The sequence below is a fragment of the Anomaloglossus baeobatrachus genome, chromosome 10 (genome assembly GCF_048569485.1).
Source record: "Anomaloglossus baeobatrachus isolate aAnoBae1 chromosome 10, aAnoBae1.hap1, whole genome shotgun sequence".
Classification (NCBI taxonomy): domain Eukaryota; kingdom Metazoa; phylum Chordata; class Amphibia; order Anura; family Aromobatidae; genus Anomaloglossus; species Anomaloglossus baeobatrachus.
In genome coordinates this window covers 57,790,128-57,811,643 of record NC_134362.1, presented here as the reverse complement: position 1 = coordinate 57,811,643, position 21,516 = coordinate 57,790,128, and the positions used below count along the sequence as shown (strand labels likewise).

General features: G+C 51.7%; 1 protein-coding gene across 1 annotated transcript in view; it reads left to right on the top strand.

Moving 5' to 3' along the window:
- Nucleotides 1–20,649, top strand: part of LOC142254341 (N-terminal kinase-like protein) — a 32,540-nt gene extending 11,891 nt beyond the window's left edge. Inside the window, exons 2-7 of the mRNA XM_075325386.1 lie at nt 10,369–10,509; nt 18,773–18,895; nt 18,990–19,207; nt 19,304–19,394; nt 20,057–20,212; nt 20,407–20,649. Coding sequence (XP_075181501.1) covers nt 10,369–10,509; nt 18,773–18,895; nt 18,990–19,207; nt 19,304–19,394; nt 20,057–20,212; nt 20,407–20,649 — 972 coding nt within the window. The remainder of the gene's footprint in view (nt 1–10,368; nt 10,510–18,772; nt 18,896–18,989; nt 19,208–19,303; nt 19,395–20,056; nt 20,213–20,406) is intronic.
- Nucleotides 20,650–21,516: the final 867 nt, after the last annotated feature.

Below are 21,516 nucleotides of genomic sequence, written 5' to 3'. Positions count from 1 at the left end.
GTTAGCCAGGTAGGTGACCCTGGCTGCTGCATTAAGGATGGACTGTAGAGGAGAGAGTCTAGTTAGGGGGGAGACCAATTAATAGAGAGTTACAGTAGTCAAGGCGAGAGTAGATCAGGGCCACGGTGAGTGTTTTTGTCGTTTCCATTGTGAGAAACGGGCGGATTCTAGAGATGTTCTTGAGGTGCAAACGGCAGGAGCGGGCAAGAGATTGTATGTGGGACGTCAAGGAGAGATCAGTGTCAAGTATAACACCCAGACAGCGGGCCTGCTGCCTAGGACTTATCGTTGTGCCACACACAGAGAGGGAGATGTCAGGTTTAGGAAGGTTGGGAGATGGAGGGAAGAGCAGAAGTTCAGTTTTGGAAAGGTTAAGTTTCAGATAGAGAGCAGACATGATGTTGCAAACTGCAGTCAGGCAATCACTTGTGTTCTGTAGTACAGCGGGGGTGAGCTCAGGGGATGAGGTGTATAGCTGGGTGTCCTCATAATAAAGATGGTACTGAAAGCCAAATCTGCTGATGGTCATTCCAATTGGGGCAGTGTAGAGGGAGAAAAGAAGAGGGCCGAGGACTGAACCTTGAGGGACCCCAACAGTGAGAGAAAGAGGAGAAGATGTGGAGCCAGCAAATGATATGCTGAATGAGCGGCCAGAAAGATAGGAAGAGAACCAGGAAAGCACAGTGTCCTTTAGGCCGATAGAATGGAGCATAGAGAGAAGGAGATGGTGGTCAACAGTGTCGAAGGCTGCAGAAAGGTCAAGAAGAATAAGCAGAGAGTGGTCACCGTTACGTTTTGCTGTCAATAGGTCATTGGTCACTTTGACAAGGGCAGTTTCTGTTGAGTGGAAAGGGCGGAAGCCAGACTGTAAAGGATCTAGAAGAGAGTGAGTGGAAAAGTAGTGGGTGAGACGAGAGTAGACCAGGCGCTCCAAGAGTTTGGAGATGAAGGGGAGATTGGAGACTGGTCTGTAGTTGCTTGTACAGGACGGATCAAGGGAAGGTTTTTTAATAATGGAGTAATGATAGAGTGTTTGAGGGAGGAGGGGAAGATACCCGAAGAGAGAGAGAGAGATTGAAGATTTTAGTTAGGTGAGTGGTGACAACCGGAGAGAGTGTCTGGAGTAGGTGTGAGGGGAAGGGACCAGTAGGGCAAGTGGTAGGACGAGAAGAAGAGAGGAGCCTGGAGACTTCCTCCTCTGTGACTGGGTCAAATGTGGAAAGTGAGCTGGATGGGATATGGGGAGGGATGGGATTCACAAAGCTTGGTGGCTGGGAGCTGATCTCTCGGCGGATGTTTTCTATTTTCTCTGTGATATACGAGGCCAGGTCATCAGCATGAAGGTCTGTGATAGGGGTCTGTGCTTTGGGACTGAGGAGGGAGTGAAAGGTGTCAAAGAGCTTTTTTGGATTGTTGGCTAGTGAGGAGATAAGGGTGGTGAAGTAGGTCTGTTTGGCGAGGTGAAGGGAAGAGTTGTAGGTCCTTAACATGAACTTGTAGTGGATGAAGTTTTCTGGTGTGCGGGATTTCCTCCATAGGCGCTCAGCACTCCTAGAGCATCGCTGGAGAAATAGAGTTTGTGATGTGAGCCAGGGCTGTTTTACTCGGTGTTTGGAGGTTCTGAGGGTGAGGGGTGCTACTTGGTCCAGGGTGCTTCTGAGTGTGTCATTGTAGTGCTTTACAGCCAGATTAGGACAGGAAAGTGAGGAGATAGGGGATAGTGATAAGTGTAGAGTCTGTAAGCAGATTCTGCAAACTATTTAAGGCTATGTGCGCACTGGGAAATGGAATTTTCTTGAGAAAATTCCGCATGCTCTCAAAGATTACCGCACCCGTGGCAAACCGCGGTATTGTTCGCGGTATTGCCGCGGTTTTGCTGCGTGCAGGTTGGGATGTGCTTTATTGCATTCAATGCAATAAAGCACATTGAAGAAAAAAAAAAAAGTAATTTAATTCTGAGATAGTAGATAGACAGAAGAATAGATAGATAGACGGATGGATGGATGGAGGGATGGGAGGGATAGATAGAGGACAGATCGCTACATTTCCCACGGTCGGCAGTGAGTTCACATTACCGGCCGTGGGAAATGACCGGTAATTACCTCTGCTGTCTGCTGCGTTCATTCAGCGCTGTGACAGTCGCGGCTGGATGTAAGCAGCGCAGGACCTGTGGATTACGCCAGAGCTTTGGTGCGGGAGGGGTTAATAAAATGGTGAACGAGGCTTGTTTGTTTTATTTAAAATAAAGGATTTTTCGGTGTCTGTGTTTTATTCACTTTACTTACGGGTTGATCATGTCAGCTGTCACAGACGCTGCCATGATCAAGCCTGGCGTTAATGGCGGTGATCCCTTGTATTACCCTGACCGCCACTGCTACACGGCGGCAGGAAGAGCCGAGGACACACCGGTGCTGCCGCATAATGCATGCGACAGTCCCGGGGCAGCTGCGGCTGATATTCTCGGCTGCCGGAGGGGGAGTGAGGCGGGGGACATTTACCCTGCCCCTCTCCCTCCCCAGCCTGAGAATACCGGGCCGCCGCTGTGTGCTTACCTCGGCTGGACGGTAAATATGCAGCGGAGCCCATGTTCTTTGTTTTCTATATTTCCGTTTTCTTTCTATGTGTGTTCTATGTGTCTGTGATGTCTGTGTGTGTCTGTGATGTCTGTGTGTGTGTGTGTGTGTGTGTGTGTGTGTGTGTGTGATCTGTGTGTTTGTTTACTCTCTGCACAGCTTCCTCTTTTCCTGTAATGACATCACTTCCCTGCAAAACCGCAGACAGGCGATGTACATTACCGGAGGTAAACCGCGAAATACCGCAGGGAATAGCGCAGGAAAACGCAGTGAACCGCACAGAATTTGCTGCTTGCGTTATTCCCTGCGGGATTTCACGATTAACATTGGAGTCAATGGAGTGTAATCCCGCAGCGATGCGCGGAAAAGAATTGACATGCAATTGTTTTTGCTGCGGGAATCCCGCAGCAAAACATGCAGCTGTCAAATTCCGCCTAGTGCGCACAGGATTTTTTTCTTTGTCGCTCCATTGGGAGACCCAGACAATTGGGTGTATAGGCTATGCCTCCGGAGGCCACACAAAGTATTACACTAAAAGTGTAAAGCCCCTCCCCTTCTGCCTATACACCCCCCGTGCTCTCACGGGCTCCTCAGTTTTTTGCTTTGTGCGAAGGAGGTCAGACACGCACGCACAGCTCCACAGATTGGTCAGCAGCAGCTGCTGACCATGTCGGATGGAAGAAAAGTGGGCCCATATAGAGCCCCCAGCATGCTCCCTTCTCACCCCACTCTTGTCGGTGGTGTTGTAAGGTTGAGGTATCCATTGCGGGTACGGAGGCTGGAGCCCACATGCTGTTTTCCTTCCCCATCCCCCTCAGGGCTCTGGGTGAAGTGGGATCCTATCGGTCTCCAGGCACTGAGACCGTGCTTCATCCACAACTCCTGTGGAGCCTGCTGGATAGGAGCCGGGTATCGTTCAGGGACATGGCCCTGCTACTTGGAGGTACTCTGTATCCCGGTGGGGACCGCGCACAGCAACACTCCAGCTTTGCTGGGTGTGCTAGTGCACCGGGGACCACGGCGCTGACCGGGTTAATATGTGCCATTACACACTCAGCGTTGCTGAGTGTGTTTATGTATAGGGACTGCCGCACTGACCGCCGCGGCCATGGAAACACTGCAGCGCGGCTGGGACTTGTAGTGCGCCGGGGACTTTCACGCCGGCCGCGCTTTTACGGCGGCCACGTTTATTACTAGAGTCCCCGGCTTTTTGCGGCCTAGTTTCCTTTCCTCCCGCCCACAGCCCTGACAAGCAGGGGAAGGGCGGGACGCTGTACGGACGAGCAGCAATGAGGGCTGGAGCATGCTTTGCATACTCCACCCCTCTCTCTGTGCACAGTGCGGGCACCAGTTCCCGCTCTTTCTGGGTCACGCCCACGGCTCCCTCCTCTCCTCAGGACGCCGGCAGCCATTCCTGTCAGCTCCTCGGACGCTGCAGAGGGGGACAAAGTCTGGGAGACCCAGGCAGGGACTCTGGTGGCCTCACAACCGCTTTAGGCGGGTGGTAAGCAGCACCTGTGGTGCTAGCCCCATTGTGCAGTAGTGTAACATTATATGTTTATGGTATATATGTTTTACACTGTATGGTGCACAGTTGATTTCTGGCTATATACCCTATTGTGTTACTCAGGGAAGATAATAGCATGGCGCCCACGAAAGGCAGGTGTGCCAAAACACAGGCTTATTATGTTGCCTGCGCCGCATGTACGACCCCGCTACCGGCAGGTTCCACTGACCCTCATTGTGTGCACTGTTCGGCCCCTGTGGCACTTACTCAGCCGGAGCCTCTGCTAAGAGGGGCCCAGGGGGAGCCACCTGCTAACACTGTTCAGGTGACGGGGACGGAGTTTGCAAAACTCTCTGAGACTATGGCTAAGATACTAGAAGCCTTGCAGTCCAGGCCGGTATCTCAGCACAGGGACTCTGTTGAATCTTTGTTCCCTGGCCCACCTCAGCTGGACCAACAATGTCCTCCCGGGGTATCTCATGGATCCCAGGCTGAGGGTTCTGACACAGACCCCAGCCCCAGACCGACTAAGCGAGCTCGCTTAGATTTTCCCTCGACATCATCATATTGTGCAGGGTCTCAGAGGGGGGAATCTCTAGTTGATGATGCGGAGACAGCTGATCAGGATTCTGATCCGGAGGCCGCTCTCAATCTTGATACTCCGGACGGGGACGCCATAGTGAACGACCTTATTGCGTCCATCAATCGTATGTTGGATATTTCTCCCTCAGCTCCTCCGGTGGAGGAGTCAGCTTCTCAGCAGGAGAAATTCCGTTTCAGGTTTCCCAAGCGTACACCGAGTATGTTTCTGGACCACTCTGATTTCAGAGAGGCAGTCCAGAATCACCATGCTTGTCCAGATAAGCATTTTTCTAAGCGCCTTAAGGATACACGTTATCCTTTTCCCCCTGACGTGGTCAAAAGTTGGGCTCAGTGTCCCAAAGTGGATCCTCCAATCTCCAGACTGGCAGCTAGATCCATACTTGCAGTGGAAGATGGGGCTTCACTCAAAGATGCCACTGACAGGCAGATGGAACTATGGTTGAAATCCATCTATGAAGCTATCGGCGCTTCTTTTGCCCCAGCGTTCGCAGCCGTATGGGCGCTACAAGCTATCTCAGCAGGTCAAGCGCAAATTGACGCAGCCACACGCACGTCCGCGCCACAGGTGGCGTCCATAACCACTCAGACGTCGGCATTTGCGTCTTACGCTATTAATGCTGTCCTGGACTCTGCGAGCCGTACGGCGGTTGCAGCCGCCAATTCGGTGGTACTCCGCAGGGCCTTGTGGCTACGGGAATGGAAGGCAGATTCTGTTTCCAAAAAGCGCTTAACCAGTTTGCCAATTTCTGGCGACCGATTGTTTGGCGAGCGTTTGGATGAAATCATCAAACAATCCAAGGGAAAGGATACATCCTTACCCCAGCCCAAACCGAACATACCCCAACAGAGGAAGGGGCAGTCGAGGTTTCGGTCCTTTCGGGGCGCGGGCAGGTCCCAATTCTCCTCGTCCAAAAGGCCTCAGAAAGATCAAAGGAACTCTGATGCATGGCGGTCTAAGTCACGTCCTAAAAAGGCCACCGGAGGTGCCGCTACCAAAGCGGCTTCCTCATGACTTTCGGCCTCCTCACTCCGCATCTTCGGTCGGTGGCAGGCTCTCCCGCTTTTGCGACGCCTGGCTGCCATGGGTAAAAGACCGTTGGGTGAGAGACATTCTGTCTCACGGTTACAAGATAGAGTTCACCTCTCGTCCCCCGACTCGATTCTTCAGGTCATCCCCGCCTCCCGAGCGAGCCGAGGCTCTTCTGCAGGCGCTGGGCACTCTGAAGGCAGAAGGAGTGGTGGTCCCTGTTCCTCTTCAGCAACAGGGCCACGGTTTGTACTCCAACTTGTTTGTGGTCCCAAAGAAGGACGGGTCTTTCCGTCCTGTCCTGGACCTGAAACTTCTCAACAAACACGTAACGACCAGGCGGTTCCGGATGGAATCCCTCCGCTCCGTCATCGCCTCAATGTCCCAAGGAGATTTCCTTGCATCGATCGATATCAAAGATGCTTATCTCCACGTACCGATTGCTCCAGAGCACCAGCGCTTCTTGCGCTTCGCCATAGAAAACGAACACCTGCAGTTCGTGGCACTGCCGTTCGGCCTGGCAACAGCCCCACGGGTTTTCACCAAGGTTATGGCTACTGTAGTAGCGGTCCTCCACTCTCAGGGTCACTCGGTGATCCCTTACTTGGACGATCTCCTGATCAAGGCACCCTCTCAAGAGGCATGCCAACACAGCCTCGACGCTACCCTGGAGACTCTCCAGAGTTTCGGGTGGATCATCAATTTTCCAAAGTCAAATCTGACACCGGCCCAATCGCTCACATACCTTGGCATGGAGTTTCATACCCTCTCAGCGATAGTGAAGCTTCCGCTGATCAAGCAGCGGTCACTACAGACAGGGGTACAATCTCTCCTTCAAGGCCAGTCACACCCCTTGAGGCGCCTCATGCACTTCCTGGGGAAGATGGTGGCAGCAATGGAGGCAGTTCCTTTCGCGCAGTTTCACCTGCGTCCTCTTCAATGGGACATCCTACGCAAATGGGACAGGAAGCCGACGTCCCTCGACAGGAACGTCTCCCTCTCTCAGGCGACCAAAGCTTCCCTTCGGTGGTGGCTTCTTCCCACTTCATTATCGAAGGGGAAATCCTTCCTACCCCCATCCTGGGAGGTGGTCACGACGGACGCGAGTCTGTCAGGGTGGGGAGCGGTTTTTCTCCACCACAGGGCTCAGGGTACGTGGACCCAGCAAGAGTCCTCGCTTCAGATCAATGTTCTGGAAATACGGGCAGTGTATCTTGCCCTGAAAGCGTTCCAGCAGTGGCTGGAAGGCAAGCAGATCAGAATTCAGTCGGACAATTCCACAGCGGTGGCATACATCAACCACCAAGGCGGCACACGCAGTCGGCAAGCCTTCCAGGAAGTCCGGCGGATTTTGATGTGGGTGGAAGCCACGGCCTCCACCATCTCTGCAGTTCACATTCCAGGCGTGGAAAACTGGGAAGCAGATTATCTCAGTCGCCAGGGCATGGACGCAGGGGAATGGTCCCTTCACCCGGACGTGTTTCAGGAGATCTGTTGCCGCTGGGGGGTGCCGGACGTCGACCTCATGGCGTCCCGGCACAACAACAAGGTACCGACGTTCATGGCACGGTCTCAAGATCCCAGAGCTCTGGCGGCAGACGCCTTAGTTCAGGATTGGTCGCAGTTTCAGCTCCCTTATGTGTTTCCTCAGCTGGCACTGTTGCCCAGAGTGTTACGCAAGATCAGGGCCGACTGCCGCCGCGTCATCCTCGTCGCTCCAGACTGGCCGAGGCGGTCGTGGTACCCGGATCTGTGGCATCTCACGGTCGGCCAACCGTGGGCACTACCAGACCGACCAGACTTGCTATCTCAAGGGCCGTTTTTCCATCTGAATTCTGCGGCCCTCAACCTGACTGTGTGGCCATTGAGTCCTGGATCCTAGCGTCTTCAGGGTTATCTCAAGACGTCATTGACACTATGAGACAGGCTAGGAAACCAACGTCCGCCAAGATCTACCACAGGACGTGGAAAATTTTCCTGTCGTGGTGCTCTGCTCAGGGTTTTTCTCCCTGGCCTTTTGCCTTGCCCACTTTTCTGTCCTTCCTTCAATCTGGACTGGAAAAGGGTTTGTCGCTCGGCTCCCTTAAGGGACAAGTCTCAGCGCTCTCTGTGTTTTTCCAGAAGCGCCTAGCCAGACTTCCACAGGTACGCACGTTCCTGCAGGGGGTTTGTCACATCGTTCCTCCTTACAAGCGGCCGTTAGAACCCTGGGATCTGAACAGGATGCTGATGGTTCTTCAGAAACCACCATTCGAGCCAATGAGAGATATTTCTCTCTCACGCCTTTCGCAGAAAGTGGTTTTTCTAGTAGCAGTCACTTCACTTCGGAGAGTGTCTGAGCTAGCAGCGTTGTCATGCAAAGCCCCTTTCCTGGTTTTTCACCAGGACAAGGTGGTTCTGCGTCCGGTTCCGGAATTTCTCCCTAAGGTGGTATCCCCCTTTCATCTCAATCAGGATATCTCCTTACCTTCTTTTTGTCCTCATCCAGTTCACCAATGTGAAAAGGATTTGCACTTGTTAGATCTAGTGAGAGCACTCAGACTCTACATTTCTCGTACGGCGCCCCTGCGCCGCTCGGATGCACTCTTTGTCCTTGTCGCTGGCCAGCGTAAAGGGTCACAGGCTTCCAAATCAACCTTGGCTCGGTGGATCAAGGAGCCAATTCTCGAAGCCTACCGTTCGGCTGGGCTTCCGGTTCCCTCAGGGCTGAAGGCCCATTCTACCAGAGCCGTGGGCGCGTCCTGGGCTTTGAGGCACCAGGCTACGGCTCAGCAGGTGTGTCAGGCGGCTACCTGGTCGAGCATGCACACTTTCACGAAACACTATCAGGTGCATACCTATGCTTCGGCAGATGCCAGCCTAGGTAGACGAGTCCTTCAGGCGGCAGTTGCCCACCTGTAGGAAGAGGCCGTTTTACGGCTCTCTTACGAGGTATTATTTTACCCACCCAGGGACTGCTTTTGGACGTCCCAATTGTCTGGGTCTCCCAATGGAGCGACAAAGAAGAAGGGAATTTTGTTTACTTACCGTAAATTCCTTTTCTTCTAGCTCCAATTGGGAGACCCAGTGCCCGCCCCTGTTTTTTTGTGTACACATGTTGTTCATGTTGAATGGTTTCAGTTCTCCGATATTCCTTCGGATTGAAGTTACTTTAAACCAGTTTATAATTCTTTTTCCTCCTTCTTGCTTTTGCACCAAAACTGAGGAGCCCGTGAGAGCACGGGGGGTGTATAGGCAGAAGGGGAGGGGCTTTACACTTTTAGTGTAATACTTTGTGTGGCCTCCGGAGGCATAGCCTATACACCCAATTGTCTGGGTCTCCCAATTGGAGCTAGAAGAAAAGGAATTTACGGTAAGTAAACAAAATTCCCTTCTTTGCCCATAGGTTTTGCTGGTGATTCACTGCAGAGATCAACATTTGACATGTTCAGAGATGCAGAGATGTTCAGAGATGAACATTTTCTGCAGCGAAACATGCAGCAAAACCGCAAAAAATCTGCGGCAAAATCCGGTAAGTGCGCACATAGCCTAAGGCTTGTTCACACTTAGCGTTTTTTCCAAGGAAAAATGTAAGTATTTTACAGTAGCAGCAAAGTGAATGAGATTTCTGCGATCTTCTGCACACGCTGCTTATTTTTCTTTGAAGATTTGAAAAATTAAAGCGTTTTGGTTTTTTTTCAATTCTGCAGCGTCAATTCCTTCAGGTTTTTTTCAGCTTTATTGACCCATTAAAATATATGGGAAAAATAATGCGCCAAAAATACCTCACATTTTCCAAAACCTTTTACTTGCCAGGACTCTGTTTTTTGTTGCAGAAAAAGCTGCAAATACTGAGTGTGTGAACATACCCTTAGACATAATCTATTACTTTTAGGGATTTCCTTCCTAGGGCAAACGTTTAGGCAGGCAGTGAACCTCGCCGAATGGGAATAGTGTGTACAGATTCGGCTCTGCTTTACGGTTTGAGCGGTCGTCGGGTGGCTTCAAGCATGCAATTTCCGTTCTCGCAAAAATTTTTTAACAGGTCTACCCAGATCTGTGGAATTTGTAGAAATTGATCGACTCCATGTGCAACTTTAAAAAAAATTACAGAATTTATGCTTCCTGCATATTTACCTAAGTAGAGTCTGTCAGTATAACATGACTGTTCAAACCAAGCACAGGCACTCTGTGCACCCTTGGTGTGGCCGAGGAGTTCAGGGCACCTTCCCTCCCACTTGCTTTCAATATCCGATTTTTTTTTTCTTTGACAGCTGTGGCTTTACAGGATAGGACTCAAGAATGGCCAAGATAGATGCAATAGATGAGGCGGGAAGATGCCTTGAACGCTCGGCCACACCAAGGGTGCACTGAGCGCTTGTGCTTGGTTTGAACAGTCATGTTGTGCTGACATTACTTTTTTTAAATGTTTAGAAATGTATTAATAATCCAGATATGTTACATTTTATCTATCTAAAGCCCTTCTTTACTATTGAACTAACTTCCTAATCATTATATAGCAGCCATTTATGAACAAGTCGGACTGGAATCATAAGTTAAACTTTCCGGCTGAATTTCTTTATTTCCAATGTTGATGAATACAGATTTGTAATATGTAATGTTAGTATGTATGAAATGTTATCACATTTGACAGATGTAGATAATTTTATTTTTTTCAGGCTGGTGGTGACCCGGTATCTGTTTTCGCCTATGAAATTCGTCCTGGGTTAGAAGAACAGACACAAGCGGCAAAATCGGCCTTGAAAAGGATCAAGACGCTGAGGCACCCAAATATCTTAGCCTATGTGGATGGCTTAGAGGTAATAGTTGTTGTGAGCTGATTTTTTTTGTTTAAAGGGAACCTGTTACCAGATTTGGTGACTATAACCTGTGGCCACCTCCAGTGACCCCCTATATACAGCATTCCAGAATACTGTATATAAGAGCCCAGGCCACTGTGTATAATGTAAAAAAGAGCTTTTATTATAATCACCTGGGGGGCGATCCGGTCCAATGGATGTCGCAGCCCTCTGGTCCGATGGGTGCCGCTGCTCTCCAGTCCAGCACATCCTCTCTGCTGCAATCTCCGTCCTACGTCATCCACACACGCCGGCATCGAGGTCCAGCGCAGGCAGTCCAAAGTGAGCCTGCGTAGGATCTCAATGTCGGCGTGTGTGGATGACGTAGGACGTGTCATGCACATGGGCCTCAAAAGGAGAAGGATAGCGCTGGACCGGAGAGAGGAGGCACCGTACCGGAGAGCAGCAACACCAATTTGACTGGACCCCCCCTCAGGACAGTATAATAAAGTTGTTTTTTTATGTTATACGGTGCGGCCTGGGCTCTTATATATAGTATTCTGGGATTCTGAAGGAGCAGACGTGAGGTCGCTCATGTAAATCCATGGTATTACGCCCACATGCAAATTCCCACAGGGCAATGCAACGCACGTGGGGCTAAAGCCCCTGCTCATTTACATAGGGAATATGTAAGTAATAAAACGTATTTTTTCTTTGTCGCTCCATTGGGAGACCCAGACAATTGGGTGTATAGCTTCTGCCTCTGGAGGCCACACAAAGTATTACACTTAAAAGTGTAAAGCCCCTCCCCTTCTGCCTATACACCCCCCGTGCCTCACGGGCTCCTCAGTTTTTATGCTTTGTGCGAAGGAGGCTGACATCCACGCATAGCTCCACATCTTAGTCAGCAGCAGCTGCTGACTATGTCGGATGGAAGAAAAGAGGGCCCATAACAGGGCCCCCAGCATGCTCCCTTCTCACCCCACTCTGGTCGGCGGTGCTGTTAAGGTTGAGGTACCCATTGCGGGTACATAGGCAGGAGCCACATGCTGTTTTCCTTCCCCATCCCTTAATGGGCTCTGGGTGAAGTGGGATCCTAATCGGTCTCCAGGCACTGGGACCGTGCTCCCTCCGCAGCCCCTGGGGAATCTGCTGGACAGGAGCCGGGTATCGTCAGGGACAAGGCCCTGCCACTGTGAGGTACTCTGTGTCCCCTTGGGGGACCGCGCATGGACCGCTTGTGCCATACACACTGCAGCACTGCTGGGTGTGTTAGTGCGCCGGGGACTACCGCGCCGACCGCGCTTATTTGCCGGCCGCGCTTATAACTTTAGTCCCCGGCTTTTGCGGCCTAGTATCGCATATTCCCGCCCCCAGGCCTGCCAGTCAGGGGAAGGGCGGGACGCTGCACAGGACGTCAGCGCTGAGGGCTGGAGCATACTTTGTATCCTCCTCCCCCCTCACTCAGCACAGTGGGGCATCAGATTCCCGCACTTTCTAGGGCACGCCCACGGCCCCCTCCTCCCCACAGAACGCCGGCAGCCATTCCTGTCAGCACTTCTGACGCTGGAGAGGAGAGACAACACGGCTCTGGGAGGCCCAGGCAGGGAATCTGGTGATCACACAACCGCTTTGAGCGGTCGGTAAGCAGCACCTGTGGTGCTGGCCCCACTGAGTGCCGAAGTGTACATATATATATATGCTTATATGCTATACATTTACACTGTACGGTCGCACTGTTGATTTTTGGCTATATACCCTCCTGGATTGTACTCAGAGGAGACAACAGCATGTCGTCCGCAAAAAGCAAGGGTGCCAAAGCACAGGCTTACTTTGCAACCTGTACCTCATGTGCGGCTATACTACCGGCAGGTTCCACCGATCCTCATTGTGTGCAATGCTCGGCCCCTGTGGCACTTACTCAGCCGGAGCCTCTGTTACTGGTGGCCCAGGTGGAACCACCTGCTACCACTGTCCAGGTGACAGGGACGGAGTTTGCAGTATTTGCTGACAAACTGTCTGCGAGTATGGATAAATGGTCTGCTAAGATACTAGAAGCCTTACAGTCCAGACCGGTGACTCAGGCCTCGGGCAATGTTGAATCATTGACCCCAGGCCCCCCTCAGTTGGAGCAGCAAAGTGTTCCTGGGGTGACCCATAGGTCCCAGGGTGAGGTCTCTGACACGGACCGCAGTCCCAGGTCGCCTAAGCGGGCTCGCTGGGAAATTCCCTCGACTTCATCACACTGTTCAGGGTCTCAGCAGGAGGACTCTCTGGATGATGAAGCGGAGGTAGCAGATCAGGATTCTGATCCTGAGGCCGCTCTCAACCTAGATACACCTGAAGGTGACGCCATAGTGAATGACCTTATAGCGACCATCAATCAGGTGTTGGATATTTCTCCCCCAGCTCCTCCAATTGAGGAGTCAGCTTCTCAGCAGGAGAAATTCCGTTTCAGGTTTCCCAAGCGTACATTGAGTACGTTTCTGGATCACTCTGACTTCAGAGAGGCAGTCCAGAAACACCGAGCTTGTCCAGATAAGCGTTTTTCCAAGCGCCTTAAGGATATACGTTATCCCTTCCCCCCTGACGTGGTCAAGGGCTGGGCTCAGTGTCCCAAGGTGGATCCTCCAGTCTCCAGACTGGCGGCTAGATCCATAGTTGCAGTGGAAGATGAGGCTTCACTCAAAGATGCCACTGACAGGCAGATAGAGCTCCTGATGAAATCCATCTATGAAGCTATCGGCGCGTCTTTTGCTCCAGCATTCGCAGCCGTATGGGCACTCCAAGCTATCTCAGCTTGTCATGCGCAGATTAATGCAGTCACACGTACGTCTGCTCCGCAAGTGGTGTCCTTAACCTCTCAGGCGTCGGCGTTTGCGTCCTACGCCATTAATGCTGTCCTGGACTCTGCGAGCCGTACGGCGGTAGCATCCGCCAATTCGGTGGCAGTCCGCAGGGCCATGTGGCTACGTGAATGGAAGGCAGACTCTGCTTCCAAAAAGTTCTTAACAGGTTTGCCATTTTCTGGCGACCGCCTGTTTGGTGAGCGATTGGATGAAATCATTAAACAATCCAAGGGAAAGGACTCATCCTTACCCCAGTCCAAACCAAACAGACCTCAACCACGGAAGGTACAATCGAGGTTTCGGTCCTTTCGGTCCGCGGGCAGGTCTCAATTCTCCTCGTCCAAAAGGCCTCAGAAGGATCAGAGGAACTCCGATTCATGGCGGTCTAAGTCACGTCCAAAAAAGACCGCCGGAGGAACCGCTCCCAAAGCTGCCTCCTCATGACTTTCGGCCTCCTCACACCGCATCCTCGGTCGGTGGCAGGCTTTCCCGCTTTTGCGGCGCCTGGCTGCCACAGGTAAAAGACCGTTGGGTGAGAGATATTTTGTCTCACGGTTACAGGATAGAGTTCAGCTCTCGTCCTCCAACTCGATTCTTCAGAACATCTCCGCCCCCCGAGCGAGCCGATGCTCTTCTTCAGGCGGTGTGCACTCTGAAGGCAGAAGGAGTGGTGATCCCTGTTCCTTTTCAGCAACAGGGTCACGGTTTTTACTCCAACTTGTTCGTGGTGCCGAAAAAGGACGGATCCTTCCGTCCTGTTCTGGACCTAAAACTGCTCAACAAACACGTAAAAACCAGGCGGTTCCGGATGGAATCGCTCCGCTCCGTCATCGCCTCAATGTCGCAAGGAGATTTCCTAGCATCAATCGACATCAAAGATGCTTATCGCCACGTACCGATTGCTCCAGAGCATCAGCGCTTCCTGCGTTTCGCCATAGGGGACGAACACCTTCAGTTCGTAGCACTGCCTTTCGGCCTGGCGACAGCCCCACGGGTCTTCACCAAGGTCATGGCAACAGTAGTAGCAGTTCTGCACTCTCAGGGACACTCGGTGATCCCTTACTTAGACGATCTGCTTGTCAAGGCACCCTCTCAAGTGGCATGCCAACACAGCCTGAACATTGCTCTGGAGACTCTCCAGAGTTTCGGGTGGATCATCAATTTTCCAAAGTCAAATCTGACACCGGCCCAATCACTGACATATCTTGGCATGGAGTTTCATACTCTCTCAGCGATAGTGAAGCTTCCGCTGGACAAACAGCGTTCACTACAGACAGGGGTGCAATCTCTCCTTCAAGGCCAGTCACACCCCTTGAGGCGCCTCATGCACTTCCTAGGGAAGATGCTAGCAGCAATGGAGGCAGTTCCTTTTGCGCAGTTTCATCTGCGTCCACTTCAATGGGACATTCTCCGCAAATGGGACAGGAAGTCGACGTCCCTCGACAGGAACGTCTCCCTTTCTCGGGCAGCCAAGGCTTCCCTTCAGTGGTGGCTTCTTCCCACTTCTCTGTCGAAGGGGAAATCCTTCCTGCCCCCATCCTGGGCTGTGGTCACGACGGACGCGAGCCTGTCAGGGTGGGGAGCGGTCTTTCTCCACCACAGGGCTCAGGGTACTTGGACTCAGCCAGAGTCCTCCCTTCAGATCAATGTTCTGGAGATAAGGGCAGTGTATCTTGCCCTAAAGGCGTTCCAGCCGTGGCTGGAAGGCAAGCAGATCCGAATTCAGTCGGACAACTCCACAGCGGTGGCATACATCAACCACCAAGGCGGAACACGCAGTCGGCAAGCCTTCCAGGAAGTCCGGCGGATTCTGCTATGGGTGGAAGCCACAGCCTCCACCATATCCGCAGTTCACATCCCGGGCGTAGAAAACTGGGAAGCAGACTTTCTCAGTCGCCAGGGCATGGACGCAGGGGAATGGTCCCTTCACCCGGACGTGTTTCAGGAGATCTGTTGCCGCTGGGGGATGCCGGACGTCGACCTAATGGCGTCCCGGCACAACAACAAGGTCCCGACATTCAAGGCACGGTCTCAAGATCACAGAGCTCTGGCGGCAGACGCCTTAGTTCAGGATTGGTCGCAGTTTCAACTCCCTTATGTGTTTCCTCCTCTGGCACTGTTGCCCAGAGTGTTACGCAAGATCAGGTCCGACTGCCGCCGCGCCATCCTCGTCGCTCCAGACTGGCCGAGGAGGTCGTGGTACCCGGATCTGTGGCATCTCACGGTGGGCCAACCGTGGGCACTACCAGACCGACCAGACTTGCTGTCTCAAGGACCGTTTTTCCATCTGAATTCTGCGGCCCTCAACCTGACTGTGTGGCCATTGAGTCCTGGATCCTAGCGTCTTCAGGGTTATCTCAAGAGGTCATTGCCACTATGAGACAGGCTAGGAAACCAACGTCCGCCAAGATCTATCACAGGACGTGGAGGATATTCTTATCTTGGTGCTCTGATCAGGGTTTTTCTCCCTGGCCATTTGCCTTGCCCACTTTTCTTTCCTTCCTTCAATCCGGATTGGAAAAAGGTTTGTCGCTCGGCTCCCTTAAGGGACAAGTCTCAGCGCTCTCTGTGTTCTTTCAGAAGCGCCTAGCCAGACTTCCACAGGTACGCACGTTCCTGCAGGGGGTTTGTCACATAGTCCCTCCTTACAAGCGGCCGTTAGAACCCTGGGATCTGAACAGGGTGCTGATGGCTCTTCAGAAACCACCTTTCGAGCCAATGAGGGACATTTCTCTCTCACGCCTTTCGCAGAAAGTGGCCTTCCTAGTAGCAGTCACATCACTTCGGAGAGTGTCTGAGCTAGCAGCGCTGTCATGCAAAGCCCCTTTCCTGGTGTTTCACCAGGACAAGGTGGTTCTGCGTCCGGTTCCGGAATTTCTCCCTAAGGTGGTATCCCCCTTTCATCTCAATCAGGATATCTCCTTACCCTCTTTTTGTCCTCATCCAGTTCACCAATGTGAAAGGGATTTGCACTTGTTAGATCTGGTGAGAGCACTCAGACTCTACATTTCTCGTACGGCGCCCCTGCGCCGCTCGGATGCACTCTTTGTCCTTGTCGCTGGCCAGCGTAAAGGGTCACAGGCTTCCAAATCAACCCTGGCTCGGTGGATCAAGGAACCAATTCTCGAAGCTTACCGATCTTCTGGGCTTCCGGTTCCCTCAGGGCTGAGGGCCCATTCTACCAGAGCCGTGGGTGCGTCCTGGGCTTTGCGGCACCAGGCTACGGCTCAGCAGGTGTGTCAGGCAGCTACCTGGTCGAGCCTGCACACTTTCACGAAACACTATCAGGTGCATACCTATGCTTCGGCAGATGCCAGCCTAGGTAGGCGAGTCCTTCAGGCGGCGGTTGCCCACCTGTAGGAAGGGGCCGTTTTTACGGCTCTATTACGAGGTTTTACTTTACCCACCCAGGGACTGCTTTTGGACGTCCCAATTGTCTGGGTCTCCCAATGGAGCGACAAAGAAGAAGGGAATTTTGTTTACTTACCGTAAATTCCTTTTCTTCTAGCTCCAATTGGGAGACCCAGCACCCACCCCTGTTCCCTTCGGGCTGTTGTTCTTTGTGTACACATGTTGTTCATGTTGAATGGTTTCAGTTCTCCGAAATTTCTTCGGATCGAATTTACTTTAAACCAATTTATAACTTTTCCTCCTTCTTGCTTTTGCACCAAAACTGAGGAGCCCGTGAGGCACGGGGGGTGTATAGGCAGAAGGGGAGGGGCTTTACACTTTTAAGTGTAATACTTTGTGTGGCCTCCGGAGGCAGAAGCTATACACCCAATTGTCTGGGTCTCCCAATTGGAGCTAGAAGAAAAGGAATTTACGGTAAGTAAACAAAATTCCCTTCATTACTTTCATATTACACATTATTACAACACAGGGATGGGTAGGAAGGGGTTACTAGCTCACACAGGCTCCTGCTTTTAGGTTATAAAGCTTTTTTTTTTTTTTTTTTTTTTTACCTGACTGGTTCCCTTTAAGTGGTTTCTTCTTCACCAATACTTTATTAAGAGCAAAAACTGGACACTTCTTATGTGGTGACAGATCCTGTTTAAAGGCTATATACACTTTGTAAACTAAATTTGTTTTTGTTGCATCTAAGATTAAAAAAAATTAGCAATTTTATGGTTAAGCGTCACTAAAAATTTCTATATGGGTTTTGAGTATACAGCTCATATTATCAGAGAACAAGCCCTATATTATCTGATCCCACAGTCCTGCTCCCTTTCAACTGACCCCTACTGATTTGTTAACCTACCAAAAAGTGGGTAGAATGAAGGGGGAATGAGGGGTACAACTGCAGGAGGAAGAGTGGGGGCGGGTCCTCCCTGCAGGAGGAAGAGTGGGGGCGGGTCCTCCCTGCAGGAGGAAGAGTGGGGGCGGGTCCTCCCTGCAGGAGGAAGAGTGGGGGCGGGTCCTCCCTGCAGGAGGAAGAGTGGGGGCGGGTCCTCCCTGCAGGAGGAAGAGTGGGGGCGGGTCCTCCCTGCAGGAGGAAGAGTGGGGGCGGGTCCTCCCTGCAGGAGGAAGAGTGGGGGCGGGTCCTCCCTGCAGGAGGAAGAGTGGGGGCGGGTCCTCCCTGCAGGAGGAAGAGTGGGGGCGGGTCCTCCCTGCAGGAGGAAGAGTGGGGGCGGGTCCTCCCTGCAGGAGGAAGAGTGGGGGCGGGTCCTCCCTGCAGGAGGAAGAGTGGGGGCGGGTCCTCCCTGCAGGAGGAAGAGTGGGGGCGGGTCCTCCCTGCAGGAGGAAGAGTGGGGGCGGGTCCTCCCTGCAGGAGGAAGAGTGGGGGCGGGTCCTCCCTGCAGGAGGAAGAGTGGGGGCGGGTCCTCCCTGCAGGAGGAAGAGTGGGGGCGGGTCCTCCCTGCAGGAGGAAGAGTGGGGGCGGGTCCTCCCTGCAGGAGGAAGAGTGGGGGCGGGTCCTCCCTGCAGGAGGAAGAGTGGGGGCGGGTCCTCCCTGCAGGAGGAAGAGTGGGGGCGGGTCCTCCCTGCAGGAGGAAGAGTGGGGGCGGGTCCTCCCTGCAGGAGGAAGAGTGGGGGCGGGTCCTCCCTGCAGGAGGAAGAGTGGGGGGGGGGGTCCTCCCTGCAGGAGGAAGAGTGGGGGGGGGGGTCCTCCCTGCAGGAGGAAGAGTGTGGGGGGGGGGTCCTCCCTGCAGGAGGAAGAGTGTGGGGGGGGGGTCCTCCCTGCAGGAGGAAGAGTGTGGGGGGGGGGTCCTCCCTGCAGGAGGAAGAGTGTGGGGGGGGGTCCTCCCTGCAGGAGGAAGAGTGTGGGGGGGGGTCCTCCCTGCAGGATAAAGAGTGGGGGGGGGAAAGAGTCCTCCTGCAGGATGAAGAACATTGAAACATTGGGTTCCTACATCGTTCATAGCTGTTATGTGAATCAGAGGTGAGGCACTTCTGTCCGTCATTGCTCTGATGCCACGTTCATCTGCTTACTGTTACAGACAGACAAATGCTTGTACATCGTGACGGAACCTGTTACCTCTCTGGGGTCGTACATAAAATCCAGAGCAGACACAGGAGGAATCAGCGAACTAGAAATTTCTTGGGGTCTTCACCAGATTGTGGTAAGCGTATATCTGTATATTATGTGTATATTTCTCTATACAGCCTATGTCCCACATTCAGATGCATTCTATTATTTCCTCTTTTTGGATTTAGAAAGCGCTCAGTTTTCTGACGAATGATTGCAACCTCATTCACAACTATGTCTATATGTCGGCCGTGTTTGTGGACCGGGCAGGAGAGTGGAAACTCGGGGGCCTGGACTATATGTACGCAGCTGGTAGTGAGGAAAGTGCCCCCAGAAAGGGGCCTGAACTGGAGAAGTATAATCCCCCCGAAAAATCAGAACGTTCCAAGACTTCTGGGGAGAAGTGGTATGTGAGGCTAAGTATTGCTTTCCAAAACTGTTCATGTATATATTATTTATGTGACTGACTCCATAAAATGTGGTTATGTTCTCCATGTAACAGGTCAGCAGATATGTGGTGTCTTGGCTGCCTAATCTGGGAAGTGTTTAATGGCCCACTCCCACGTCCCACGGCTCTTCGCTCACTTGGAAAGGTAGGCTGTGTATGAGCAACTGTTACAACTGAATTGATTATCTTAATTAATTATCTTGCCAATTAAAGAGGTTGTCCAGGCTTGGGGTTCCAGTGTGTAGTCCTTCTAAGTGACGGTGGCCGGTTACGTTACTGCAAGTATGTGTTTTGCACACTTCTGGCCACATTCCAAGTAGACATGTCCAGCCTCTCTCAAATCATTTGTATTGAGCTAGGCTGTGCACGTCTAGTTTGCATGTGACTGCAAATATGCATTTTGCACACTTCTGGCCACATTCCAACTAGAAATGTCCAGCTTCTCTCAAATCACTTGCATTGCGTGAGGCCGTGCATGTCTAGTCTGCACGTGACTGCATGTATGCAAATCACATACTTCACACAGAACGGTCACACGGAGAATCCTGACTGCAAGCAGTGTGCACGCTGTGAGGATTCACGAGTCTGTAGTCACATAGAGTGACTGCAAATTTGAAATCCAAACTTGGACAACCCCTTTACGTTACGGCCAGAATTGTAATATGGAAGTATCCTTGTGTTTTTATATCAGTTGCTCATGCAATAGCGCCTTTGTATTCGTCTGACTTTAATTGCCGTTTTCCTCTATAACTTGGAGTGTGTAATTTGGTGCCGTTCTTCAGTAATGCCTACCTTTATGTACTACAGATTCCTAAGTCACTGGTGCCTCACTACTGCGAACTCGTTGGAGCAAACCCTAAAATCCGTCCCAACCCTGCACGATTCCTGCAGAACTGCCGCGCTCCGGGGGGATTCCTCTACAACAGCTTTGTGGAAACTAATCTGTTCCTTGAAGAGATACAGGTCAGTTCCCCAATAAATGGAGACCTAGGAGTTCTGTACTGGGAAGTATCAATGTTGCCCATAGCAGTCTGCCATATAAATGGTGCAATGGTTTTCCTGCATGTTAATTATCTGGTGTTTTTCATGCATTACTATTGTTATGTATCAGACTTTTTTCCCTACTAATAGACCTTTTATCACTGTTTTCTCTGCAGATTAAAGATCCTGCTGAACGGCAGACGTTCTTTGAGCAGCTCAGCGAACACTTGGATTCTTTTCCTGAAGATTTCTGCCGCCATAAAATCCTTCCCCAGCTACTGACGGCCTTTGAATTTGGCAGTGCGGGCGCTGTAATCCTCACACCCTTATTTAAAGTGAGCACCATAGGAAATTTAATGGTATTAAAGGGGCTGTCCACTACTAGGACAACCCCTTTAATTCAACGTTTTCCTGGGTAAATAATAAAGCCTATACTCCCTTCTCGTACCGGCACCGTTCCAGTGGTGCCAGGGCTCACGTTGGGTTGTGACATCCTGTGAGCCCCATGTCCATTCTCCGCCGGCTTCCTTCTGCCCACCTTTGGACCAAACGAGCAATCAGCAGGACGTGAGTGCAGCACGCACTTCCTGTTGATTGCTCGTTTGGCCCGAAGGCAGGGAGAAGGAAGACTCTGATTGGACGCGGGGCTTGCATGATGTCACGACCCCTCGTGAGCCACGGCGCCGGTATGAGTGGTGAGTGTATGCTTTATTTTACCTGGAGTTTATGTGGAATCGATAGGGGTTGTCCTAGTAGTGGAGAATCCTTTTAATCCATAAATGTTCACACTTCAGCTATCGTTTTAGTGGTCAGGCTTCGTTCACATCTGCGCTTTGCAAATTTTGACATTTCTATTGGAAACTAGATTGCATCTTCCTGATCTGTTTTTTTCCTTAATAATGGAAACTCAAGAATCCCCATTATATTCAGTGGGGTCCATCAGGCTTGGAGTATGTCTGCAAACTTTGCATCTGAAAGGCTGGATTTCCTACGTCAAATGGGAACAGAGCCTACAGTGTCAGAGAAAATCTACTGGCAACAATAGTTGGAAACACAATCTTTCGCATTCTAAGTGAATGGGAGCACTGCGACAAGTCACAAAATATCAAACCCGGTTGGATTTTTTTATGATTTGCTTGACTCTGTCACCTAGGGGGTCACAGAGCGATCCCCATTCACTTGTATTTTGCTGCAATGTAGCAGCAACACATGGTGATCTTTAGCCATGTGAGCTGCGGTACACTCAGTCGCCGTTTAGCCCCCACTTTAATGGTGGTTATGTGCCG